Source organism: Procambarus clarkii, chromosome 7 (assembly GCF_040958095.1).
Source record: "Procambarus clarkii isolate CNS0578487 chromosome 7, FALCON_Pclarkii_2.0, whole genome shotgun sequence".
Classification (NCBI taxonomy): domain Eukaryota; kingdom Metazoa; phylum Arthropoda; class Malacostraca; order Decapoda; family Cambaridae; genus Procambarus; species Procambarus clarkii.
In genome coordinates this window covers 21,952,220-21,980,131 of record NC_091156.1, presented here as the reverse complement: position 1 = coordinate 21,980,131, position 27,912 = coordinate 21,952,220, and the positions used below count along the sequence as shown (strand labels likewise).

General features: G+C 43.8%; 3 protein-coding genes across 3 annotated transcripts; 2 read left to right on the top strand and 1 right to left on the bottom strand.

Annotated features, from left to right (window-relative positions):
- Positions 1 to 18,760: 18,760 nt before the first annotated feature.
- LOC123761517 (basic salivary proline-rich protein 4-like) lies at positions 18,761 to 19,594 on the bottom strand. Its single transcript, XM_045747545.1, has one exon. The coding sequence runs from the start codon at positions 19,592 to 19,594 to the stop codon at positions 18,761 to 18,763; it is 834 nt and encodes a 277-aa protein (XP_045603501.1).
- A 115-nt stretch (positions 19,595 to 19,709) lies between these two features.
- On the top strand, positions 19,710 to 22,670 carry LOC138357875 (uncharacterized). The gene is made up of 3 exons (XM_069315042.1): positions 19,710 to 19,758; positions 19,850 to 21,759; positions 22,437 to 22,670. Exons 1-3 carry the CDS (start codon positions 19,710 to 19,712, stop codon positions 22,668 to 22,670), a joined length of 2,193 nt encoding a protein of 730 aa, XP_069171143.1.
- Positions 22,671 to 22,900: 230 nt separating this feature from the next.
- LOC138357873 (uncharacterized) lies at positions 22,901 to 26,075 on the top strand. Its single transcript, XM_069315036.1, has 4 exons — positions 22,901 to 23,996; positions 24,087 to 24,214; positions 25,649 to 25,733; positions 25,860 to 26,075. Exons 1-4 carry the CDS (start codon positions 23,052 to 23,054, stop codon positions 26,073 to 26,075), a joined length of 1,374 nt encoding a protein of 457 aa, XP_069171137.1. The 5' UTR covers positions 22,901 to 23,051.
- Positions 26,076 to 27,912: the final 1,837 nt, after the last annotated feature.

The window sequence follows — 27,912 nt, the reverse complement described above, 5'->3', positions numbered from 1 at the left end:
CGTTAGTAACAGTCCAATTTCCCTGAAATTTTTACCCTCTGTATTTCAGGCACCGTAAATAAGATCAAGTCCATTACCAAGCTCCAGCTCTCGTCCTCCGCCTTAGCTCTCTCTCGTATCTTCGTTAGTAACAGTCCAATTTCCCTGAAATTTTTACCCTCTGTATTTCAGGCACCGTAAATAAGATCAAAACAGTTATCGAGCTCCAGCTCTCGTCCCCCACCTTAGTTCGTTTATACAAGATCGTTAGTAACAGTCCAATTTCCCTGAAATTTTTACCCTCTGTATTTCAGGCACCGTAAATAAGATCAAAACAGTTATCGAGCTCCAGCTCTCGTCCCCCACCTTAGTTCGTTTATACAAGATCGTTAGTAACAGTCCAATTTCCCTGAAATTTTTACCCTCTGTATTTCAGGCACCGTAAATAAGATCAAAACAGTTATCGAGCTCCAGCTCTCGTCCCCCACCTTAGTTCGTTTATACAAGATCGTTAGTAACAGTCCAATTTCCCTGAAATTTTTACCCTCTGTATTTCAGGCACCGTAAATAAGATCAAAACAGTTATCGAGCTCCAGCTCTCGTCCTCCACCTTAGTTCATTGTACAAAATCGTTAGTAACAGATCAATTCCCCTCAAATTTTTTACCCTCTGTATTTTCAGGCTCCATAAATAAGATCAAAACAGTTATCGAGCTCCAGCTCTTGTCCATCGCCTTAGTTCACTCATGTAAATTCATTACTCTCAGTCCAAATCACCCAACTACATTTTCAGACATAGTAAATAAAAACCAGTTCAGTTATCAAGTTTCAACTCTTGTGCCCCAGCTTAGTTCATTTTGTACAAGTTCTTTATTTTCCAACTAAATCACCCTGAGATTTAAAATCACCTTATTTTCTAACGTAGTAAAATTAATCTGGACATTAGCCAAGTTCCATTTCCTCAGCCTTAGATCATCAGACATAAATATATTCAATCAAGTCCATCTCCAGCCTAACTCTTATCCGAGTACACACATAACCCCAACCTGTGTAATTATCTTTCACCCCCTCCCACCTTCCTCCATCTCATCTCATCTCACCTTACCCTTTCCCTCCCTTACCTTCTCATCCCCAACGTATCCAAACCTTCAATAATCATACTGTATTTGCATATTTTCTCTATATTCAGCTGTGTTCTTCACTTTTTGTCCATGTTTTCTGTGTTCATTCCATGTTCTACAAATGTTCACAGTCCCATTCAGTTCATATTTTCACAAGTATCTCCATTTTTTTCTGTAATCTTTCTCTTAGTCTCATTACTTTCTCTACAAATTCTAGTCATATTTTCTATGTTTTCATGTTCATCACATGTTCTCTTTACAACTTTTATACTCAATATTCATGCTAACTTCCATATGTTGTGTTCTTTGTCAACATTCATGTTCCTCTACAAGTTCATATTCCCTGCATGTTCACTCTATTCAACTTTTTCTTACATGTTTTCTGTGTTCACCGTATGTTCACTGTGTTCATTCCCTTACTTAACCTCAATTTTTTTTATGTTCTTTGTTTCTTCCATTCACTAACTAGTTCTTTGTCAAATATTAGCATCAGCAATACAGTTTCCTCAACAATTTTAGTCACCAAGTTTTTATTTGCAAAAACTATGTCAAAGTAATTCTCGTAGTCAACTTAATAGTTCTACCAGCCATGTTCTTAAACAAATCTACACTTTATTCAGTTCCAAATTTACAAAGACAAACCTTTCTTGTAACTTCTTAACTAAAAATCTTTCGCCAATCAACTGAAACATAGTCACTTTCCTCATTTCTCAACTAAACTTATTATCCAGTCAACTAAAAATAGTCAGAAATAGCCTCGTTCAACACTGTTCTTAACTAAAACAACCTTTCTCTTAGCTAAAAATTGTCAAAGGAAACTTCTTTCAGCACTTTCTTAACAGCCGCTATGTTTCATCAAGTAAGAAAAAAATTGCCAAAGGAAACTTTCCAAAACTGTTCATAACTAGCTTTTATCCATCGTCAATCAACTAAAAATAATAACTTTCATCATTTCTTAACTAAACTTATTCCCCAGTCATCAGAAAATAACCGTGTTCTTCGTGTTTCATTGTCATTTCATAACTAAAATTATCCATCAATCAACAGAAAAAGCCATGTTCATCATGTTTTGTCTTTTTGCTTAACTAAAATTATGTTTTGTCAAGTAAGAAAAAATAACCAAAGATATCTTTCATCGCTGTTCTTAACTGACATTATACTTTGGGGAGCACAAAAAATAGTCTCCCTCGTCATGTTTTGTCTTTTTCCTTAACTAAAGTATTCATCAGTCAACTAAAAAATAGTTGCTTCATCATGTTTCCTTGTCATTTCTTAACTGAAATATCACTTCTCTCATTTAAAATAGTCATGTGTAGCCTCTTTCCAACACTGTTCTTAACTAAAGTAACCTTTCACTTCGCTAAAATAGTCATATTCGTCATTGTTCCTAACTAAAATTATATGTCGTTAAGTAAGAAATATAGTCAAAGACTCTCTTCGAGACATCAAGGACTTACTCAAAGACATCAAAGTTGCACTCAAAGACATCCTTTGAGACATCAAAGACATCCTTTGAGACATCAAAGACATCCTTTAAGACTTCAATGGGACTCTTCGAGATATCAAAAGACACTCTCAAACACTCAAAAATTTACTTGCATCCTCAAAGTTAATCTCAGAGGCATAAAAGTTATTCTCGGAGCTATCAAAATTAATCTCTAAAACAACAAAAGTTAATCTCTGTCATCAAAGTTGATCTGCAAGATATCTTCGAGACATCAAAGTTACTTTTCATTACATCAAAGACGCATTCAAATACTACCCATGTTCTCAGAAGTCATTCTCAAAGTCATCAAAGTTATTCAAAGAGCTAACAAAAGTTATTCTCAGAGTCACTTTCGTTCTTCAGAGAAACTTTCCAAAACATCTTTGTTCATCAAAGATATTCTCTAAGTCCTGAAAGTTATTCTCTAAGACAGCAAAGTTATTCTCTGAGCTAACAAAATACTACTCATGTTCTCAAAGACATTCTCAAAGTCATCAAAGTTATTCACAGAGTCATCAAAGTTATTCTCTAACTCACTTTTGTTCATTAAAGTTAATTTCTATGTTATAAAAGTTATTCTCTATGTCATCAAAAGTTATTCTCTGAGCTAACAAAATACTACTCATGTTCTCAAAGACATTCTCCAATTCATCAATGTTGTTTCAATGACATCAAAGTTAATCTCAGAGTTATCCAAAGACATTCTCAAAGTCATCTAAAGTTATTCTCTAAGACATCAAAGTTATTCTAAGAGTTATCAAAAGTTATTCTCAGTCATGTTATGTTATTCTCTAACTCACTTCCATTCATCAAAGACATTCTCTAAGCCCTCAAAGTTATTCTCTAAGACAACAAAGTCATTCCCAGAGTCATCAAAAAAGTTATTCTTCGAAACATAAAATTTGCTCTGTAAGATATCTTCGTTCATCAAACTTATTCTCAGAGATATCTAAAGTTATTCTCAGAACAATCAAAAGTTATTCTAAGACAACAAAAGTTATTCTCAGAGCTACCCAAAGCTATTCTCAGAGTCACCTTCGTTCGTCAGAGAAACTTTCAAAACATCTTTGTTCATCAAACTTGTTTTCAAAGTCATCAAAAGTTAATCTAAGACATCTTCTTTCATCAAAGTTATTTTCAGAGACATTTAAAGTTATTCTCAGAGTCATCAAAGTGATCTCTAATTCACCTTTGTTCTCCCAAAGTTGTTCTCTAAGACACCTTCGTTCATCAAAGAAACTCTTCTTCTTCCATCATGTTATTCTTTAAGACATCTTCAGTCATAAAATTTCTCTCCAAAATGTAACTAGTTCAGCTTTTCATACCAAACCTGCATTTCTGTTAAAACATATTTTCTTAGTTGCTTTACCCTAAAACTGTTCTCTGAACTACACTGTTCAAACCTACGTAACCTATCCTCTCCACCCAATGTTACTTAGTTAACGTAACGTTCCTAAACCTAACTTTACCTATCCTGACATAACTTACCTTACCTTACCTATCTTACCTGACTTTACCTATCTTACCTAACTTAACCTGCATAACCTAACTTTACCTATGTTACCTTACCTTACCTATCTTACCTAACCTAACCTAACTTTACCTATGTTACCTTACCTTACCTACCTTTCCTAACTTAACCTGCTTAACCTATCTTACCTAACTTTACCTATGTTACCTTACCTTACCTACCTTTCCTAACTTAACCTGCTTAACCTATCTTACCTAACTTTACCTATCTTACCTAACTTTACCTATGTTACCTTACCTTACCTACCTTTCCTAACTTAACCTGCTTAACCTATCTTACCTATTTTACCTAACTTTACCTATCTTACCTAACTTAACTTTCATAACCTAACTTTACCTATCCTAACATAACTTACCTTACCTTCCCTATCTTACCTAACTTTACCTATCCTAACATAACTTACCTTACCTATCATACCTAACTTAACCTAACTTTACCTATCCTAACTTAACTTACCTAACTTATTCTGCTTAACCTAACTTACCTACATTACCTAACTTAACCTGCTTAACCTAACTTATTTAACTTATCTTACCTATCCTAACCTAACTTAATCTTACATTCCCAAACTGATGTATCCTAACTTATTTAGTCAAACCAGACATGATCTAACTTACATAATTATTCCTTCTTGTCTTTTGTGTTTCGTCAATCATTGTCTCATATTCATTTACTCATTTCTTTAGTTAATTTCTCAAATGGTCACTTATGGATTTCAAGTGCTATTTGTTAGAGATTGGATATTTAAGCATTTCAAAGAATTATAATTTCTCAAATGGTCACTTATGCATTTCAAGTGCTATTTGTTAGAGATTGGATATTTAAGCATTTCAAAGAATTTTTGTTATATATGGGCATTTACTCATTTCAAGGGATAATTTCTCAAATGGACGTTTTGCATTTCAAGTGTTATTTGTTTAAGATTGGGTGTTTAACCATTTCAAAGGTTTTTGTTATATATGGGAACTTACTCGTTTCAAGGGCCAATTTCTCAAATGGCCATTTTTGCAGATCAAGGGTTATTTGTTAAAGTTCATCAAGTTGCTCATAAGTTGTATTTATTATGTTTGTTATCATTTATTCTTATTCCCCAACCCCTTAACCTAACCTCTTGTAATCTTAGTATATTTGGTATGTTCTATCATATGTTCTTATTCCCCAACCCTTTAACCTAACCTTTCAGATGTAGTTTATGGTGTTTTTGACGTATTTGTTGAATATATTATCCTTTTCCTAACCTTTCAGATGTAGTTTTGTTTCTCCTTTGTATATTTTTACCCAAACCTTCTTTCCTTCTTTTACTTTGATTTCACATATAAGTTCATTCTTTATCTTAGTAATAATAGAATTACAATAGTAAAGAATCAGATCTACTAAGACTTGAAATTGAGAAACAAGAGCTCAAGGGAGTGAGAGCATGAAAGAAGAGCAAGGAGTAAGAGAGAGGGGGCGGAAGAAAATGGGACCAAAGAAGAGAGAATGAGAGAGAGAGTGTGGGCATGGGGGAACTAAGACTTGAATTTGAGAAAAAAGAAAACTAAGTGAATGAGAGTGAGGGTGTGAGAATGGGAGCATTAAGACTTGAATTTGAGAAACAAGAGAGCATTTGAGCAAATGAGGGAGAGAGAGGGGGAGGAAGAGAGAGAATAAGGGAGAGAGATAGAAAAGGAGGGTTAGAAGGAGTAGGAAAATCAAAGTAAAAGAAGGAAAGAAGGTTTGGGTAAAAATATACAAAGGAGAAACAAAACTACATCTGAAAGGTTAGGAAAAGGATAATATATTCAACAAATACGTCAAAAACACCATAAACTACATCTGAAAGGTTAGGTTAAAGGGTTGGGGAATAAGAACATATGATAGAACATACCAAATATACTAAGATTACAAGAGGTTAGGTTAAGGGGTTGGGGAATAAGAATAAATGATAACAAACATAATAAATACAACTTATGAGCAACTTGATGAACTTTAACAAATAACCCTTGATCTGCAAAAATGGCCATTTGAGAAATTGGCCCTTGAAACGAGTAAGTTCCCATATATAACAAAAACCTTTGAAATGGTTAAACACCCAATCTTAAACAAATAACACTTGAAATGCAAAACGTCCATTTGAGAAATTATCCCTTGAAATGAGTAAATGCCCATATATAACAAAAATTCTTTGAAATGCTTAAATATCCAATCTCTAACAAATAGCATTTGAAATGCATAAGTGACCATTTGAGAAATTATAATTCTTTGAAATGCTTAAATATCCAATCTCTAACAAATAGCACTTGAAATCCATAAGTGACCATTTGAGAAATTAACTAAAGAAATGAGTAAATGAATATGAGACAATGATTGACGAAACACAAAAGACAAGAAGGAATAATTATGTAAGTTAGATCATGTCTGGTTTGACTAGATAAGTTAGGATACATCAGTTTGGGAATGTAAGATTAAGTTAGGTAAAGCAAGTTAGGTTAGGATAGGTAAGATAAGTTAAATAAGTTAGGTTAAGCAGGTTAAGTTAGGTAATGTAGGTAAGTTAGGTTAAGCAGAATAAGTTAGGTAAGTTAAGTTAGGATAGGTAAAGTTAGGTTAAGTTAGGTATGATAGGTAAGGTAAGTTATGTTAGGATAGGTAAAGTTAGGTAAGATAGGGAAGGTAAGGTAAGTTATGTTAGGATAGGTAAAGTTAGGTTATGAAAGTTAAGTTAGGTAAGATAGGTAAAGTTAGGTAAGATAGGTAAGATATGTTAAGCAGGTTAAGTTAGGAAAGGTAGGTAAGGTAAGGTAACATAGGTAAAGTTAGGTAAGATAGGTAAAGTTAGGTAAGATAGGTAAGATAGGTTAAGCAGGTTAAGTTAGGAAAGGTAGGTAAGGTAAGGTAACATAGGTAAAGTTAGGTAAGATAGGTAAGATAGGTTAAGCAGGTTAAGTTAGGAAAGGTAGGTAAGGTAAGGTAACATAGGTAAAGTTAGGTTAGGTTAGGTAAGATAGGTAAGGTAAGGTAACATAGGTAAAGTTAGGTTATGCAGGTTAAGTTAGGTAAGATAGGTAAAGTCAGGTAAGATAGGTAAGGTAAGGTAAGTTATGTTAGGATAGGTAAAGTTAGGTTTAGGAACGTTACGTTAACTAAGTAACATTGGGTGGAGAGGATAGGTTACGTAGGTTTGAACAGTGTAGTTCAGAGAACAGTTTTAGGGTAAAGCAACTAAGAAAATATGTTTTAACAGAAATGCAGGTTTGGTATGAAAAGCTGAACTAGTTACATTTTGGAGAGAAATTTTATGACTGAAGATGTCTTAAAGAATAACATGATGGAAGAAGGAGAGTTTCTTTGATGAACGAAGGTGTCTTAGAGAACAACTTTGGGAGAACAAAGGTGAATTAGAGATCACTTTGATGACTCTGAGAATAACTTTAGATGTCTCTGAAAATAACTTTGATGAAAGAAGATGTCTTAGATTAACTTTTGATGACTTTGAAAACAAGTTTGATGAACAAAGATGTTTTGAAAGTTTCTCTGACGAACGAAGGTGACTCTGAGAATAGCTTTGGGTAGCTCTGAGAATAACTTTTGTTGTCTTAGAATAACTTTTGATTGTTCTGAGAATAACTTTAGATATCTCTGAGAATAAGTTTGATGAACGAAGATATCTTACAGAGCAAATTTTATGTTTCGAAGAATAACTTTTTTGATGACTCTGGGAATGACTTTGTTGTCTTAGAGAATAACTTTGAGGGCTTAGAGAATGTCTTTGATGAATGGAAGTGAGTTAGAGAATAACATAACATGACTGAGAATAACTTTTGATAACTCTTAGAATAACTTTGATGTCTTAGAGAATAACTTTAGATGACTTTGAGAATGTCTTTGGATAACTCTGAGATTAACTTTGATGTCATTGAAACAACATTGATGAATTGGAGAATGTCTTTGAGAACATGAGTAGTATTTTGTTAGCTCAGAGAATAACTTTTGATGACATAGAGAATAACTTTTATAACATAGAAATTAACTTTAATGAACAAAAGTGAGTTAGAGAATAACTTTGATGACTCTGTGAATAACTTTGATGACTTTGAGAATGTCTTTGAGAACATGAGTAGTATTTTGTTAGCTCAGAGAATAACTTTGCTGTCTTAGAGAATAACTTTCAGGACTTAGAGAATATCTTTGATGAACAAAGATGTTTTGGAAAGTTTCTCTGAAGAACGAAAGTGACTCTGAGAATAACTTTTGTTAGCTCTTTGAATAACTTTGATGACTTTGAGAATGACTTCTGAGAACATGGGTAGTATTTGAATGCGTCTTTGATGTAATGAAAAGTAACTTTGATGTCTCGAAGATATCTTGCAGATCAACTTTGATGACAGAGATTAACTTTTGTTGTTTTAGAGATTAATTTTGATAGCTCCGAGAATAACTTTTATGCCTCTGAGATTAACTTTGAGGATGCAAGTAAATTTTTGAGTGTTTGAGAGTGTCTTTTGATATCTCGAAGAGTCCCATTGAAGTCTTAAAGGATGTCTTTGATGTCTCAAAGGATGTCTTTGAGTGCAACTTTGATGTCTTTGAGTAAGTCCTTGATGTCTCGAAGAGAGTCTTTGACTATATTTCTTACTTAACGACATATAATTTTAGTTAGGAACAATGACGAATATGACTATTTTAGCGAAGTGAAAGGTTACTTTAGTTAAGAACAGTGTTGGAAAGAGGCTACACATGACTATTTTAAATGAGAGAAGTGATATTTCAGTTAAGAAATGACAAGGAAACATGATGAAGCAACTATTTTTTAGTTGACTGATGAATACTTTAGTTAAGGAAAAAGACAAAACATGACGAGGGAGACTATTTTTTGTGCTCCCCAAAGTATAATGTCAGTTAAGAACAGCGATGAAAGATATCTTTGGTTATTTTTTCTTACTTGACAAAACATAATTTTAGTTAAGCAAAAAGACAAAACATGATGAACATGGCTTTTTCTGTTGATTGATGGATAATTTTAGTTATGAAATGACAATGAAACACGAAGAACACGGTTATTTTCTGATGACTGGGGAATAAGTTTAGTTAAGAAATGATGAAAGTTATTATTTTTAGTTGATTGACGATGGATAAAAGCTAGTTATGAACAGTTTTGGAAAGTTTCCTTTGGCAATTTTTTTCTTACTTGATGAAACATAGCGGCTGTTAAGAAAGTGCTGAAAGAAGTTTCCTTTGACAATTTTTAGCTAAGAGAAAGGTTGTTTTAGTTAAGAACAGTGTTGAACGAGGCTATTTCTGACTATTTTTAGTTGACTGGATAATAAGTTTAGTTGAGAAATGAGGAAAGTGACTATGTTTCAGTTGATTGGCGAAAGATTTTTAGTTAAGAAGTTACAAGAAAGGTTTGTCTTTGTAAATTTGGAACTGAATAAAGTGTAGATTTGTTTAAGAACATGGCTGGTAGAACTATTAAGTTGACTACGAGAATTACTTTGACATAGTTTTTGCAAATAAAAACTTGGTGACTAAAATTGTTGAGGAAACTGTATTGCTGATGCTAATATTTGACAAAGAACTAGTTAGTGAATGGAAGAAACAAAGAACATAAAAAAAATTGAGGTTAAGTAAGGGAATGAACACAGTGAACATACGGTGAACACAGAAAACATGTAAGAAAAAGTTGAATAGAGTGAACATGCAGGGAATATGAACTTGTAGAGGAACATGAATGTTGACAAAGAACACAACATATGGAAGTTAGCATGAATATTGAGTATAAAAGTTGTAAAGAGAACATGTGATGAACATGAAAACATAGAAAATATGACTAGAATTTGTAGAGAAAGTAATGAGACTAAGAGAAAGATTACAGAAAAAATGGAGATACTTGTGAAAATATGAACTGAATGGGACTGTGAACATTTGTAGAACATGGAATGAACACAGAAAACATGGACAAAAAGTGAAGAACACAGCTGAATATAGAGAAAATATGCAAATACAGTATGATTATTGAAGGTTTGGATACGTTGGGGATGAGAAGGTAAGGGAGGGAAAGGGTAAGGTGAGATGAGATGAGATGGAGGAAGGTGGGAGGGGGTGAAAGATAATTACACAGGTTGGGGTTATGTGTGTACTCGGATAAGAGTTAGGCTGGAGATGGACTTGATTGAATATATTTATGTCTGATGATCTAAGGCTGAGGAAATGGAACTTGGCTAATGTCCAGATTAATTTTACTACGTTAGAAAATAAGGTGATTTTAAATCTCAGGGTGATTTAGTTGGAAAATAAAGAACTTGTACAAAATGAACTAAGCTGGGGCACAAGAGTTGAAACTTGATAACTGAACTGGTTTTTATTTACTATGTCTGAAAATGTAGTTGGGTGATTTGGACTGAGAGTAATGAATTTACATGAGTGAACTAAGGCGATGGACAAGAGCTGGAGCTCGATAACTGTTTTGATCTTATTTATGGAGCCTGAAAATACAGAGGGTAAAAAATTTGAGGGGAATTGATCTGTTACTAACGATTTTGTACAATGAACTAAGGTGGAGGACGAGAGCTGGAGCTCGATAACTGTTTTGATCTTATTTACGGTGCCTGAAATACAGAGGGTAAAAATTTCAGGGAAATTGGACTGTTACTAACGATCTTGTATAAACGAACTAAGGTGGGGGACGAGAGCTGGAGCTCGATAACTGTTTTGATCTTATTTACGGTGCCTGAAATACAGAGGGTAAAAATTTCAGGGAAATTGGACTGTTACTAACGATCTTGTATAAACGAACTAAGGTGGGGGACGAGAGCTGGAGCTCGATAACTGTTTTGATCTTATTTACGGTGCCTGAAATACAGAGGGTAAAAATTTCAGGGAAATTGGACTGTTACTAACGAAGATACGAGAGAGAGCTAAGGCGGAGGACAAGCGCTGGAGCTTGGTAACTAAATTACTGTATTGAACTACGTTTGAAATATGATTATTTTTAAATTTTAGAGGGATTGGAATGATAGTATTCATTATACGACAGGGGACTAAGGCGGGGGAACGTGAGCTAGAACATGCTTACTAACACGATTTATTTGTGTAAAACTGACTTGCTTAATGAAAAGGAGCAAACATACGATGTTGGAAAATAGCTGAACTGAATGAAAGGAGAGAGAGAGGAGGGACGGTCCAGATATTATGGAGAAGAAAAGATAAGATATGATAAGAGGAGACCTACAAGAAGGGTCTGGCTGGCCGGGCGTAAGGTAAATAAAGGTGACGCGAGAGATTGCGAGGTAAGGGGGGGAGGGAGGGGGTGTGAGGTACGAGCCCCTGAAAACCCTGACTTACACAGATAACTTTCTAAATTTACATGAATAACTAAGGCTTACATAGACGATTTTTGTAAGTTGAAAACATGTAAAATATGTCTGTAGAGTTCTCCTGGAAACCCTAAAGCGCTACATACGTTACTTGAATTTCTCCCATAAGCCCTTAACAAACTTCTAAGTCTCGGAAATTATTTTTCTCATAAGAATTCCATACTTCCAAAATCTCGGAAATTACTCACTCTTAAGAAATCCTTAATTCCAAATGTGTGGCTCCCCAAATTTACCTGAAAACCCCGACATGCTACACACGAATTTATAAATTCACCTGAAAACCCTGACACGCCACAGACGAATTTCCCCCCCCCAAAAAAAAATTCGTCTGTGGCGTGTCAACCCTACTACTTGCTGGCACAGTGTGCTGGTACAGTGTGCTGGTACAGTGTGCTGGTACAGTGTGCTGGCACAGTGTGTTGGTACAGTGTGCTGGTACAGTGTGCTGTTACAGTGTGATAGTACCGTGCTGGTACAGTGTGCTGGCACAGTGTGCTAGCACAGTGTGCTGGCACAGTGTGCTAGCACAGTGTGCTGGCACAGTGTGCTGGTACAGTGTGCTGGTACAGTGTGCTGGTTTAGGTCTGGTACAGTGTGCTGGTACAGTGTGCTGGCACAGTGTGCTGGTACAGTGTGCTGGTACAGTGTGCTGGTACAGTGTGCCGGTACAATGTGCCGGTACAGTGTGCTGGTACAGTGTGCTAGCACAGTGTGCTGATACAGTGTGCTGGTACAATGTGCTGGTACAGTGTGCTGGTACAGTGTGCTGGCACAGTGTGCTGGCACAGGGTGCTGGTACAATGTGCTGGTACAGTGTGCTGGTACAGTATGCTGGTACAGTGTGTTGGCACTGTGCTGGTACAGTGTGCTGGCACAGTGTGATAGTACCGTGCTGGTACAGTGTGCTGGTACAACGTGCTGGTACAGTGTGCTGGTACAGTGTGCTGGTACAATGTGCTGGTACAATGTGCTGGGACAGTGTGCTGGTACAGTGTGCTGGTACAGTGTGTTGGTACAATGTGCTGGTACAATGTGCTGGTACAGTGTGTTGGTACAATGTCCTGGTACAATGTGCTGGTACAGTGTGCTGATACAGTGTGCTGGTGCAATGTGTTGTACAGTGTGCTGGTACAGTGTGCTGGTACAATGTACTGTTACAATGTGCTGGCACAGTGTGCTGGTACAGTGTGCTGGTACAATGTGCTGGTACAGTGTGCTGGCACAGTGTGCTGGTACAATGTGCTGGTACAGTGTGCTGGTACAGTGTGCTGGTACAATGTATTGGCACAGTGCTGGTACAGTGTGCTGGTACAGTGTGCTGGTACAGTGTGCTGGTACAGTGTGCTGGTACAGTGTGCTGGTACAGTGTGCTGGCACAGTGTGCTGGTACAGTGTGCTGGCACAGTGTGCTGTTACAGTGTGATAGTACCGTGCTGGTACAGTGTGCTGGCACAGTGTGCTAGCACAGTGTGCTGGCACAGTGTGCTGGCACAGTGTGCTGGTACAGTGTGCTGGTTTAGGTCTGGTACAGTGTGCTGGTACAGTGTGCTGATACTGTGTGCTGGTACAGTGTGCTGGCACAGTGTGCTGGTACAGTGTGCTGGTACAGTGTGCTGGTACAGTGTGCTGGCACAGTGTGCTGGTAAAGTGGGCTGATACTGTGTGCTGGTACAGTGTGCTGGCACAGTGTGCTGGTACAGTGTGCTGGTACAGTGTGCTGGTACAGTGTGCTGGTACAGTGTGCTGATACTGTGTGCTGGTACAGTGTGCTGGCACAGTGTGCTGGTACAGTCTGCTGGTACAGTGTGCTGGTACAGTGCTGGTACAATTTGCTGGTACAGTGTGCTGGTACAGTGTGCTGGTACAGTGCTGGTACAATTGTGGGAACCGACCTGTGAGATTTATATATATTTAATTTATGTGAATTTACATAGAATTTATATTTACGTTAATTTATATTTTCGATAGCAATTTGTATGATGTTAAGTGGACTGTATTTCTGCAATAATCTCACAAATCGATCCTTACACATTAGGGGGGTTTATATTGAATTTATATATATGTAGCCAATCAAACTACAGTATTAAACTACATATATTAGTATACATTGAGGAGGTTCCTTATCTTATTGTACAGACAGGCTTAGTCCACCAGGTATAACTAGGATGTAGACACCAAATTATCCTCGTGTGAGGCAGCTTCCATCACCCAGTAACTGATATACCAAGCTTGCTTCCTCTTCTTGTTCCTGTCAAAGGGCGCTAGCTGTAAAGCCAGAATCCTAATATATGACAGCTATATCAGAGAAAACACTGTATAATGATTCAGATAAGAACCAAGGCTTAATTACCTTTTTTCAGTCGATCCTTTGTGTTCTCACCGGTTCGCCCAATATCCAACTAACATTAATGACCAAAAATGATTAGATAAACGGGTTTCGGAATAACACTTCATCTGTGGTTGATGACAGCATGTTGATGATGGCAAATCACTACTCTGAACTTCCATAACACTTCGTCCAAGAGAATTTATAGGAGCTGTAATATGCCCCACGACTCTGGTCTTAACAACAATGGCTGACCACTCCTTCCTCACTGACGCCTGGCCTACTTTGTCCAGATATCAGTAACTGATAGAAGGGTCACATTTACTTTATTTTGATACTGATAATTAAGTTAATTCAAATGAGATGTTTTTATGATGGTAAAGTCCAAAGACTAATGTATTTAAGAATAATTCCCAGCAGAATAGCTGGTGAATTTATAATAGTATGTGGCAATGATATCCCGTTTTCTATTGACGGAAAATTCCACTACAAGCTACATTTTCTATGGGTTAACTTGTGTATACAACGGCAGCAATATTATCTGCAATTGCATGTAATATTATTAAATGGTGTCGTTTTTTCCTACATAATTCCCTGGGGGGGCTGCTCACGGGTCGAAGTCCTATTTAGAACAGACGAACACCGATACTCCTCCTTCGAATTATTAGATTAATTTGATGTTAGTAGTTAGTAATCACACATTTGTGCGTCTGTTCATACAGGACGGATGTCCTGTACTCGAGTTGCAGGGGTTAGAAGTCTAATGCGATTTCATTTCTCTGTTAACTCTTGAAAGGCTATAATTCAAGCCTAATTACATATTATTTAACCCAGAGGACTGAATGTGATCAAGTACTACAGTCAAGTATGATTCAGGGACTGCAGTGAGATCAGTGACATTAGATATAACTTGAAGCTTGTTCAGGTAACTGGTCACTGATATATAAACACTGAAGCCCATGGAATACATCTTGATTAAATAATAAATGTATCAAATCAGTCATCAGATTTATTAGGGTTTAATTTAGTTAATTGATTCAGAAGATTGAATAGCTCATCATTAAAGTAAAGAATGGTTCTGAGACTGCAGTGGGTTCAGTGACATTGGTCGCAGTGACTTGTAGCTGTTTAGGCTACTGTTCACTGATTTGCCACTGAGGCCTCATGAACTCATCTTCAGCTTTTAGTGATGATATTAACATCAAACTCTGTTGCTATAGTCAGCTGTAATCTCCTTAGTATAATGCTACTGGAGAAATATAATCAGCTGACAAATTTAGATTTCTACTAGTATTGTTTATCTGCAGCCATAGGTCTCCTCAGGCTTGATACTGGACCTGAGAGTAATTTGCCTACTGCAGAATTTAGCATGGTTATGCCCTGACATTTAGTAGGGCTACCGATGAATCGATGAATCGATTCTGTTCGATACAGATAGTAGTCTGTTCCTACAAGGAGATCGAAGTCGGTGAGGTGATCAGACTTAATATTATCTGCCAATTTTATTCCTCTATTTCTCAGGAATTTGGCTGTTGCTCTCAGACCTTGAACTTGTAGGTCTACTGGTATTTTGTCCACCACAATGGCTTGTACTTGACAGACGTACCTGCCTAAACGTATTGATGGTTGTACCACCTGGTAGACTTGAGGTTCTGCATCTGTTATAAACCCTGAGATGTTGATTGTCGTCAGGGCTTCAGGCTTTAGTTGTAATTCATCTGCCAACTTTTTATTGACATATGTTCTCTGGGACCCTTGGTCAAACAACCCACGGGTATGGACCTTGGCCCTCTTATTCTGGATGGTAATTTGGGCAGTAGGTAAAGTCGTATTACCTTTAGACTTTGCTGATTGGACACTCTTTGTTGCACCTTGCAGTACTGTACTGTGGTGGGGATGCTATCTTCCACCTTGGGGTGGAAGATAGCATCTTCCACCCCAAGTGGTTCTCCACTAGTTGCAGCTGGGTCTTGGTGCACTCTTCCAGCACCCCCGCGTCCCTCGACTCCACAAACTTAGCTACATTATCATCCTCCATCTCTAGGCTATTGAGTAATTGCACACCTGGGAATACACTAGTGAGTAGTGTAAACTACTAGTAGTAGTAGTGATGGATGCCTACTACTAGTAGTAGGCATCCATCAGTCTCAGGAGACTATAGAGTTGCGCTCTGGTTGTCGGGCTGGAGTGGCCTCACCAGGGCAAAGAGCCAGGGTAGGTTGATTCGGAGGAGAAGCTGTTACCCAGGCAACAGCTCCCCCCATCTCCACGGCGCTGAAACTCTCCAATGGATAATATACATTATCATGTATATATATATATATATATCCTGGCACATAGCCTAATCCTATCTCACTGGCAATAATAATAAAGATAACAGTCACATAGCATAAATGATACTCTAGCTCACCTAGATCAAGGGATAAAGGGAGGGAATATATCTGCCTTAATTCTCTCTGCTACAAAGTGGCCATATCCTCTGGCGATGATCGTTGAGGTCCTCTGTCCCCGTGGTCGGTCCTCCATTGATCAAAGTCGAGTACACACAAGGTCTTTAGATGACTTGTAGTTGCGCATTCTCTTCATGCTCACTGTAAGGTACGAGATTGGAAGCCGTACCGTAAAGTACCACTAACAACACCCGCTCTTACTTATAAATAATGGAAGTGCAGGGGTCTATATAGTAATAGTCACCAGTTCTAACTACATGGGACAAGAAATACACCTTGGAGTACAATTTTACAAAAGGATTTTATTTAACAAACACCAGATTTCCTCACACTTCTTAGAACAGGGGGGGGGGGGGAGGGTGTACTTGGATCCACCATAGGATTGATACAAACAAAAAGGGGGAGGGAGATGTTCCTTCTCCCTCTACAACCTGGGACTTAAGGTCATTACTCTATTCCACTCCTCTTTGGTCACTACAAAGGGCCTGGGTTTACAAATGGATATACAAAATAAATGTGGATAACCCCCCATGTGACACACAGCTGAGCACATACACCTGAATTAACAACACACCACTCTCCCTACACACAGGGTTCCAAAAATACTTATTTCCACAAATTCCTATCTCTAGCTCATAAAAAAGGGGAAAGCACCACTATAAACATCTATAATACTGCGCTTATTGTATTTGTTGGAGACCATCCACAACACTGGTGTGGTTCTCACTGCCTCTCTCTCCCAAGTGACTGATAGGGGCTTGCACATGTCCCTGCCTGCCTGGTTCCAATAATGTCCCCTCCCTATACATGTCATACACATTTCCCAATACTTCATATATATGTCTTATAATATTCCAGGCTGTTTTTCTACATTTAACACTGTTGTTTCTCTATATTTTCTTGCATTGAATCTGCTTTTTCTTAACCATTTTATCCCTTTTGTTTACATTGGGTTTTCATTTTAGGAGATTACATTTTCCTGTTGAGATGATGCTCTGTGCATCTGAAAGGAATCAGAGTTCCAGACTGTATGTTTACCATTTAACACTGCTATTTCTCCCTACATAAGAGTCTCTCTCAATAGCACTTCTATTTCTCCCTTCACAGGGGGTCTCTCTCATCATTCCTGAAAGGCAGGTCCTCCTTCTTAGCACTAAAGGCAGATCCCTATGCACGTTGTCTCCCTTCTCTCACACTGGAACTGTAGACAAACTTGCAGTTTGGTTCAGTGTCCCCCTTCTCATCCTTCCAGTGGACTTGACCTAGTAACAGTAGCTCGGTCACAGCAGCACGCTTGATGTGTCAGAAAGCTGCCCGCAGGGTGTCATACACGACCCTCCAAGCGCCAACAGCCCACCTTCGTCGTATATTATCAGCATAAGAACTCTTGGCGCTTTAACACCAGCTAAGCCTTGCTTCCATGCACTCCCCAGGAGTTGTCTAATCTTTCTCGACGTCTGTAGTATCAATGCGGCCGCTTGAGTCCACTGGCTGGGGCTTCCTAGCCTCCAAACTGAGAGCTCACCTGAGCATGTCCATGCTCAATGACATGTGGTGACACACTGAGCTCAAAGGGCACCAGACACCAGATAAGGAGACCCGACCGCTCCACCCTGTGATGTCACACCACCCAAGGGCGCCACGCTATTGGTCACTTCCATCACTTGATCTTACCTGGCCAATCACCAGACGGCTGGCATCAAGCTTCTTTGGCGAGAACATCCTCTCCCCGTCGCCATCTTGCGATACTAAAGGGCGTAAGCCACCTGTAGGGACAAAACTAAATCAGGAAATTCACCTCCTTCACGATAACTCTGAATACCTTTATATATACCAAAATGTTCCCTGACCATCCAAGAACGTGTGGGATGCAGAGATATGACTCTTTACGCCGGAGTAAAGAAGATATAGGACGGAGCATCATCACAATGTGTGAAACAAACCATAATGTGGGTCGATGGAAAAAGGAGATGGTGCGTGTGTATGGGTCAATACACCATCAGCAGTGTCAATAATTCTTTTGTTCATATATTATTAGATCTTCTGAATTTTACTTTATTCTTATGTTAAATGGACAATCTTCGATTAGACCTTGAAACCTTAATCTCTTAATCGGGATAAGGCACCTGGCTGGTGTGGTAGATTGAAAAATATTTATCATAAATAAGGAATCTTAAAACAGACAAAGACAAATATTGTAGGCCGAGCCGGCTGTTGATATTAGGGACCGAAAATTATGTAGGACTGGATCCGGCTTTTGGGAAAAAACTAAAACAACAAAGGAAGAAATAAATAGGACTATAGCCAGTTGTTGGGATATAAGACAGGAACCGTCTGCTGATAAACGGACGTGATGCTGAGACCGTCTTTTGCTGAGTATGACCAAAAATAATGGCGACTGAAGACGTCCGCTTCCAAGATTCAGGAAAAAACCCCCGAAAGGGAACCAAAAATATTATGAGACAAGAACCGTACATTAAAAAAAGGGAACAATTTCAGTTTTCTTTTACACTTCAATCAGGATAAATCTGGCCATCAGTCGGAGGAAGATTCTTGAGACCAGTCCGACCGTTGAACGGAGGAAGATTCTTGAGACCAGTCTGGTAGTCGAACGGAGGAAGATTCTTGGGACCAGTCCGGTAGTCGAACGGAGGAAGATTCTTAGGACCAGTCTGGTAGTCGAACGGTGGAAGATTCTTGGGAAAATTCCGGCCGTCGAATGGAGGAAGATTCTTGGGGAAATTCCGGCCGTCGAATGGAGGAAGATTCTTGGGGAAATTCCGGCCGTCGAATGGAGGAAGATTCTTGGGAAAAGTCCGGCCGTCCAACGGAGGAGGATTCTTGGGGAAATTCCGGCCGTCGAATGGAGGAGGATTCTTGGGGAAAGTCCGGCCGTTGAACGGAGGAGGATTCTTGGGGAAAGTCCGGCCGTCGAACGGAGGAAGATTCTTGGGAAAATTCCGGCCGTCGAATGGAGGAAGATTCTTGGGGAAAGTCCGGCCGTTGAACGGAGGAAGATTCTTGGGGAAAGTCCGGCCGTCGAACGGAGGAAGATTCTTGGGAAAAGTCCGGCCCTCCAACGGAAGAGGATTCTTGGAAAAATTCCGGTCGACGAACTGAGGAAGATTCTTGGGAAAATTCCGGCCGTCGAATGGAGGAAGATTCTTGGGGAAAGTCCGGCCGTTGAACGGAGGAAGATTCTTGGGGAAAGTCCGGCCGTCGAATGGAGGAAGATTCTTGGGGAAAGTCCGGCCTTCGAACGGAGGAGGATTCTTGGGGAAAGTCCGGCCGTCCAACGGAGGAGGATTCTTGGGGAAAGTCCGGCCGTCGAGGTGAAGGAGACTCATGGTCCAAGTCCGGTCGACTTAAGAGGAAAGGCAGTTGAGGTAAGTCACGCCAACAATTGGAAGAAAGTTCTTTGGGTAAGTCCACACGATGAGCTGAGGAAGACTCTTGGGGTAAATGCCACTGGTGTTCGGGTGGGGAGTCCTTGGGGAAGTCGGGCCGACTGGCAGGGATATATTCGCGCAGGAAACAAACTGGGTTGCAGAGGTTATCATAAGAACTGTTTCTCAATGGTGTGGATAACGCCTGTGTGGTAGAGACCGCTGGGGAGGATAAGGATGGTGTAGGAGAGACCGCTGGGGAGGATAAGGATGGTGTGGGAGAGACCGCTGGGGAGGATAACGCCTGTGTGGTAGAGACCGCTGGGGAGGATAACGCCTGTGTGGTAGAGACCCCTGGAGAGGATAAGGCTGGTGTGGTAGAGACCGCTGGGGAGGATAAGGTTGGTGTGGTAGAGACCGCTGGAGAGGATAAGGCTGGTGTGGTAGAGACCGCTGGGGAGGATAAGGCTGGTGTGGTAGAGACCGCTGGAGAGGATAAGACTGGTGTGGTAGAGACCGCTGGGGAGGATAAGGCTGGTGTGGTAGAGACCGCTGGAGAGGATAAGGCTGGTGTGGTAGAGACCGCTGGGGAGGATAAGGCTGGTGTGGTAGAGACCGCTGGGGAGGATAAGGCTGGTGTGGTAGAGACCGCTGGAGAGGATAAGGCTGGTGTGGCAGAGACCGCTGGGGAGGATAAGGCTGGTGTGGTAGAGACCGCTGGAGAGGATAAGGATGGTGTGGTAGAGACCGCTGGGGAGGATAAGGCTGGTGTGGTAGAGACCGCTGGGGAGGATAAGGATGGTGTGGGAGAGACCGCTGGGGAGGATAACGCCTGTGTGGTAGAGACCGCTGGGGAGGATAACGCCTGTGTGGTAGAGACCCCTGGAGAGGATAAGGCTGGTGTGGTAGAGACCGCTGGGGAGGATAAGGTTGGTGTGGTAGAGACCGCTGGAGAGGATAAGGCTGGTGTGGTAGAGACCGCTGGGGAGGATAAGGCTGGTGTGGTAGAGACCGCTGGAGAGGATAAGACTGGTGTGGTAGAGACCGCTGGGGAGGATAAGGCTGGTGTGGTAGAGACCGCTGGAGAGGATAAGGCTGGTGTGGTAGAGACCGCTGGGGAGGATAAGGCTGGTGTGGTAGAGACCGCTGGGGAGGATAAGGCTGGTGTGGTAGAGACCGATGGAGAGGATAAGGCTGGTGTGGTAGAGACCGCTGGGGAGGATAAGGCTGGTGTGGTAGAGACCGCTGGAGAGGATAAGGCTGGTGTGGTAGAGACCGCTGGGGAGGATAAGGCTGGTGTGGTAGAGACCGCTGGAGAGGATAAGGATGGTGTGGTAGAGACCGCTGGGGAGGATAAGGCTGGTGTGGTAGAGACCGCTGGGGAGGATAAGGATGGTGTGGTAGAGACATTTGGGGAGGATAAGGTTGGTGTGGTAGAGATCGCTGGGGAGGATAAGGATGGTGTGGTAGAGACCGCTGGGGAGGATAAGGATGGTGTGGTAGAGACCTTTGAAGAGGATAAGGATGGTGTGGTAGAGACCTTTGAGGAGGATAAGGTTGGTGTGGTAGAGACCGTTGGTGAGGATAAGGATGGTGTGGTAGAGACCGCTGGGAAGGATAAGGATGGTGTGATAGAGACCGCTGGGGAGGATAAGGTTGGTTCGGTAGAGACCTTTGGGGAGGATAAGGATGGTGTGGTAGAGACCTTTGAGGAGGGTAAGGTTGGTGTGGTAGAGACCGCTGGTGAGGATAAGGATGGTGTGGTAGAGACCGCTGGGGAGGATAAGGCTGGTGTGGTAGAGACCGCTGGTGAGGATAAGGATGGTGTGGTAGAGACCTTTGAGGAGGATAAGGATGGTGTGGTAGAGACCTTTGAGGAGGATAAGGTTGGTGTGGTAGAGACCGCTGGTGAGGATAAGGATGGTGTGATAGAGACCGCTGGGGAGGATAAGGTTGGTTCGGTAGAGACCTTTGGGGAGGATAAGGATGGTGTGGTAGAGACCTTTGAGGAGGATAAGGATGGTGTGGTAGAGACCTTTGGGGAGGATAAGGATGGTGTGGTAGAAACCTTTGAGGAGGATAAGGATGGTGTGGTAGAGACCTTTGAGGAGGATAAGGATGGTGTGGTATAGACCTTTGAGGAGGATAAGGATGGTGTGGTAGAGACCTTTGAGGAGGATAAGGATGGTGTGGTAGAGACCTTTGAGGAGGATAAGGATGGTGTGGTAGAGACCTTTAGGGAGGATAAGGCTGGTGTGGTAGAGACCTTTGAGGAGGATAAGGATGGTGTGGTAGAGACCTTTAGGGAGGATAAGGCTGGTGTGGTAGAGACCGCTGGAGAGGATAAGTTTACTGGGGGAGAGATAATATAAGAGAAACCCTAGTGTGAGGTGAAGGAAGTACTGGAGCGGTGGGATGTCTGGGCGCTGGGCTGCTGGTAGACCAGGCTGTGGCTGCCAGTCTTCTGTCTGGTCGTCCTTATCAAGGCCGCCACGGTGTGATGCAGCAGCAGCACCCACACGCCAACCACAAAAGTCATATTGATCATCATCAACAATAGCCCATCACAGTACCTCCCAACACACACACAGTGGCCAGTGGTCCGCTCGTGGCGTCCCAGCTCCTGCTGGGACGCCAGCAAGGCGTCCGCTAATGGGACATCCGTCCGCTGCTGAGCAAAGCAGCCGGGACGTCCCAGCCCCTGCTGGCGTCCCAGCTCCTGCTGGCGTCCCAGCTCCTCCTGCTATCCCATGTCTTGCTAATATCCTAGATCGTCCATCTTGTATATCCACTGGTTCCCAAGGTCCTGCTGGTGTTCCGCGTCCTACTAGAGTCCCGGCTCCTGCTGGAGTGCCGGCTCCTGCTGGAGTGCCGGCTCCTGTTGGAGTCCCGGCTCCTGCTGGAGTCCCGGCTCCTGCTGGTGTTCCGGCTCCTGCTGGTGTTCCGGCTCCTGCTGGAGTGCCGGCTCCTGCTGGAGTCCCGGCTCCTGCTGGTGTTCCGGCTCCTGCTGGCGCCCCAGATTTTGCTTCAATACTAAATCGTCCGTCTTGTAGATCCATTAGTTCCCAGGTCCCACTGGGGAGTGGCTCTCCCCAGCAGGACCTGGGTGTCCCGGGTCCGGCTGGAGTCCCGGGTCCGGCTGGAGTCCCGGGTCCGGCTGGAGTACCGGGTCCGGCTGGAGTACCGGGTCCGGCTGGTGTTCCGGCTCCTGCTGGTGTTCCAGCTCCTGCTGGCGTCCCAGATTTTGCTTCAATACTAAATCGTCCGTCTTGTAGATCCATTAGATCGCAGGTCCCAGTGGGGAGTGGCGCTCCCCAACAGGACCTGGGTGTCCCGGGTGCTGCAGGAGTCCTGGGTCTTGCAGGTGTTCTGGGTCCTGCAGGTGTTCTGGGTCCTGCAGGTGTTCTGGGTCTTGCAGATGTTCTGGGTCTTGCAGGTGTTCTGGGTCCTGCAGGTGTTCTGGGTCCTGCAGGTGTTCTGGGTCGAGCTGGCGCCCCGGCTCCTGCTGGAGTACCGGCTCCTGCGGCTGCTGCTGGCGTCGCGGCTGCTGCTGGAGTACCGGCTCCTGCTGGCGTCGCGGCTGCTGCTGGAGTACCGGCTCCTGCTGGCGTCCCGGCTCCTGCGGCTGCTGCTGGCGTCGCGGCTCCTGCTGGAGTCCCGGCTCCTGCTGGCGTCGCGGCTGCTGCTGGCGTCGCGGCTCCTGCTGGCGTCGCGGCTCCTGCTGGAGTACCGGCTCCTGCTGGAGTACCGGCTCCTGCTGGCGTCCCGACTCCTGCTGGCGTCGCGGCTGCTGCTGGCGTCGCGGCTGCTGCTGGCGTCGCGGCTCCTGCTGGAGTACCGGCTCCTGCTGGCGTCCCGACTCCTGCTGGCGTCCCGGCTCCTGCTGGCGTCCCGACTCCTGCTGGCGTCGCGGCTCCTGCTGGAGTACCGGCTCCTGCTGGAGTACCGGCTCCTGCTGGAGTACCGGCTCCTGCTGGCGTCCCGACTCCTCCTGGCGTCCCGACTCCTGCTGGCGTCGCGGCTGCTGCTGGCGTCGCGGCTCCTGCTGGAGTACCGGCTCCTGCTGGCGTCCCGGCTCCTGCTGGCGTCCCGACTCCTGCTGGCGTCCCGACTCCTGCTGGCGTCGCGGCTCCTGCTGGCGTCGCGGCTGCTGCTGGCATCGCGGCTGCTGCTGGCATCGCGGCTGCTGCTGGCATCGCGGCTGCTGGTGGAGTACCTTCTCCGGCTGGAGTACCGGCTCCGGCTGGAGTACCGGCTCCGGCTGGAGTACCGGCTCCGGCTGGAGTACCGGCTCCGGCTGGAGTACCGGCTCCGGCTGGAGTACCGGCTCCGGCTGGAGTACCGGCTCCGGCTGGTGTCCCAGGTCCTGCTGGTGTCCCAGGTCCTGCTGGTGTCCCAGGTCCTGCTGGTGTCCCAGGTCTGGCTGGTGTCCCAGGTCCTGCTGGTGTCCCAGGTCCGGCTGGTGTCCCAGGTCCGGCTGGTGTCCCGGGTCCTGCTGGTGTCCCGGGGTGACCCACGCAATAATCGCAAAGAAAAATGCTTATTTGCAACGAACCATTATATTTCCTTTAAAAAATTGTGGTTTATTTTAATATTTATCTAAATTTAAAACAAATAAATTAAATCAGCTGTGTGGATGTGTGGACGAGAGGTGCCGAGTGAGGTGTGTAGTGAGGCGTCTCATGTCTCGACCCTCACCTGGCGCTGGTGAGGTCAGCCGCACTCCTCACACCTCTGACTGATACTCCCACACTCACCTATCATGACCAGTGTTTGGTCTGACCTGTTGTCTTGTGGTGTCACCTCCTCAGATTAATGTGGGGAAGGGTGGGACGGGCATGGGATGGTATGAGCGCCGGGATAGAGAGGTGGGGACGGCATGGTAAATTGGAAGGAGAGGATGGAATGGTGTGTGGGCAGCAAGACCCTCGTGCAACTTGACGTCTCTCTCACTGCCGCTTGACAGCTAACTGACAGCCGCCTGACAACCATCTTGAGCCTCATGATAACATGAAATCTTATATCCAACTGTGGAAAACTTCCCGAAGAGAGACCTGATTGGCAGCCAGCTGACAGCCACATCAAAATTTCTCTTCACTCATGTGAAAATTCCCTAAACATCGTTTGGATGCCAAATAATTTAGCAATAACTTTCTGGTGTTAAATGTTAACAAGTTGGAGAGAGAGAAAGAGTGAGAGAGAGAGTGTGTGTGTTTGTGTGTGTGAAGGAAGGATTTATCAGGGGAAAGCGCCAAGATATTATGACTATATAGCAATGGGAAGGGGTCAAAATAAGGATTTGGGACGCGGGGAAGGAATGGTGCCCAACCACTGGGTCAGTCGGGGATTGAATGCCGATCTGCATGAGGCGAGACCGTCACTCGCCTCATACCTAAGATGGAGGATAGTAATGTGGCGGAGTTTGTTGAGTTGCAAGACGAAAGTGTGCTGGAGAGCTGCACTAAAGACCTGTGGCAGTCCACTTTGTCAAAAGACTTAAGTGATATACGTGGACTTAGCTGAGAGGCGGTTGGAGATTGTAGCTCAGCTCGGAGAGGGGGGGGGGGCCAGAAAAGGCCCCTGCAGGAGAAGGAACCTGCTGGTGCTGGCAAGATACGACACGGCGACGGGAGCAGTGGGAGTTCAAGCGGAAGTTGAAAGAGCGTGAAGCTTGAGATGTTGAGAATGAAGCTGGAGACGCAGTGGGAGGAACGACAAATGCAGCGAGAGGGGAGTGAACCCCAGCTGCAGCGAGAGTAGCGGGAAGCCCAGCTGCAGCGAGAGGAAAGGGAGAGTGAGGTGCAGCTGCAGAGGGAGGGGCGTGAATAGCTACTACTACAGCGGTAAGAACTAAAGCATGCTGCCCAGCTACAGCAAGAGGAAATGAAGAGATTGGAGTTAGAGTCGAACTACACAGTGTAGATAATGCGCATCGAACGTGGTTTGATGCACCAGCCTGTTCGATGGGACAATCACCATGTTAGTGAGCGCGATATACCTGCATTTATGCTGCAGGAAGCGAAAAAATTCTTTAACCACTTTGAGAGGGTCGCAACTTTATAAAGTTGGCCAGAAGAAGATTGGGCGGAACTGGTACAGAGTAAGTTGACAAGTTAAGCCAGGAGGGCCTAGAACATGTTAGACATAGAAGAGTGTCCTGAATTACGAGGCAGTAAAGAGTGTGGTCTTGTGTTCCATCCAACTGACACCCGAGTCATACCGCAAGAGGTTTCGCGAGTGCACTCGAGCACCTGGGAGGACTTATGCAGAGAGATCCAGGGAGCTGGATCATACGTTCCTCAAGTGGTTGAAGTCTGAAGAAGTGGAGACTTTCGAGGACGTGAAGCAGCTGATGGAAGTGGCGAAGTTCATGTCTACTCCATCCAGAAACACGACTGAGGATTATGGAAGCAGGCATCATGGACTTACGGGCAGCGGCTGACAGGGTAGACATGTTGGAGGTGTTCAACTCTCGGAGGAAGAGTCAATCCAGGCGTCCCACCCAATAGGAGGGAGACCGCTCTTGGAAGAGCCGTGGGGAAGTGAGGAGTGGGTATGGTCCTGAGGAGTCGTATCACTCAAGTAGCATGACCCAAGCCCAAGTAAGCATTCTAGAGACGGCGAGGAAGCCTCTTCACAGCAACACAGGTACGAGCTATGGTGCCGGAAGCTCGACCAGGGAGTACGTGTCTGGGAGTTCTATGAGGACCCAGAACGCGAAGACCCAGGGAGGTGTGGTCCAGGTGAATGGGGGAATGTCCCTCCAGAGTAGGACCATGTTACAACTGTGGGGTGAAGGTCCCCCGAGAGTGGGACCATGTTACAACTGTGGGGTGAAGGTCCCCCGAGAGTGGGACCATGTTACAACTGTGGGGTGATGGTCCCCCCAGAGTGGGACCATGTTACAACTGTGAGGTGATGGTCCCCCGAGAGTGGGACCATGTTACAACTGTGAGGTGATGGTCCCCCGAGAGTAGGACCATGTTACAACTGTGGGGTGATGGTCCCCCGAGAGTGGGACCATGTTACAACTGTGGGGTGATGGTCCCCAAAGAGTGGGACCATGTTACAACTGTGAGGTGATGGTCCCCCGAGAGTAGGACCATGTTACAACTGTGGGGTGATGGTCCCCAGAGAGTGGGACCATGTTACAACTGTGGGGTGATGGTCCCCAGAGAGTGGGACCATGTTACAACTGTGGAGTGAAGGTCCCCCGAGAGTGGGACCATGTTACAACTGTGGGGTGAAGGTCCCCCAAGAGTGGGACCATGTTACAACTGTGGGGTGATGGGACACTGTGCCCAAGAATGTGACAAACACAAGAAGACTGTGGGCCTGATAGTGGAGGAGAAGACAGTGGTTACCCATACAGTGGCGAGGAGCAGCAGTACAGGCGCCTGAGGCGATGGAAGAGCTGCAGGTCACACACCCTCCACCTGTAAGTGCGAGCCAGATGACCTGTGCATGAGCGAGAGGCTGTGAGGGGCAGCGTTGGAGGAGCCACGATGCACTGTATTCTATGCCAGCCAGGGGAAGAGTGGTACGGGTAAGGAGAACCACCATAGCGATGAGAGCTGCAGTGAGGTGGCTGGACCCATCCACAAACGTAGGAAGGTTCCTACAGGGAAGAGATTTTCGTGGAGAGATACGGATGCACGCCAAGAGAAATGGGATGGATGGTACTGAAATGGTCCGAGGAAGAAAGGCAGGATAGGCTATACCGATGGTTGGCGCCAGCCTAGCATGAGGGGCACTGGGGCAACTCAGAAACCTAGTGTGGAAGAGAGGAAGTTGCTGGATAAGGGAAAGGTAGAAGACGTCGCTGTGAAGAGCCAACGCCCTTACAGGAGAGGAGGAACCGAGAAGAGAGGAGTACCTGCAGGATGCGTGGGAGTGCAGGAGTACCTCCCAGTGCACAACGTGGTGGTGGTGGCACTGCATGCACTAAGCCTTGTGGTAGTAACGAGTCGCGGGAGCGCCCTCTGGGATACGTGGGAAGGTACAATATGTGATCCGGGAATACAAACCTCACCCGGTACTGTGCAAGGTGGAGGAATGATGTGGGTTACTGGCGAGGTGTTTCCAGACACGTCACTGACTAAATGAAAACCTCATCAGGGATGGACAGAGCAAGAACAGCCCTTGCCATCTCTAGTGCTTTTTACTCAGTATGATTTATTATAAGGGGAGGGGAGGGGCGTATGTTACAGAGTTCAGCCTATATTCCCCTTCTTCCAAATATAAGAGTCATTTCCTGTTTGTAAATATCTACAAGACGC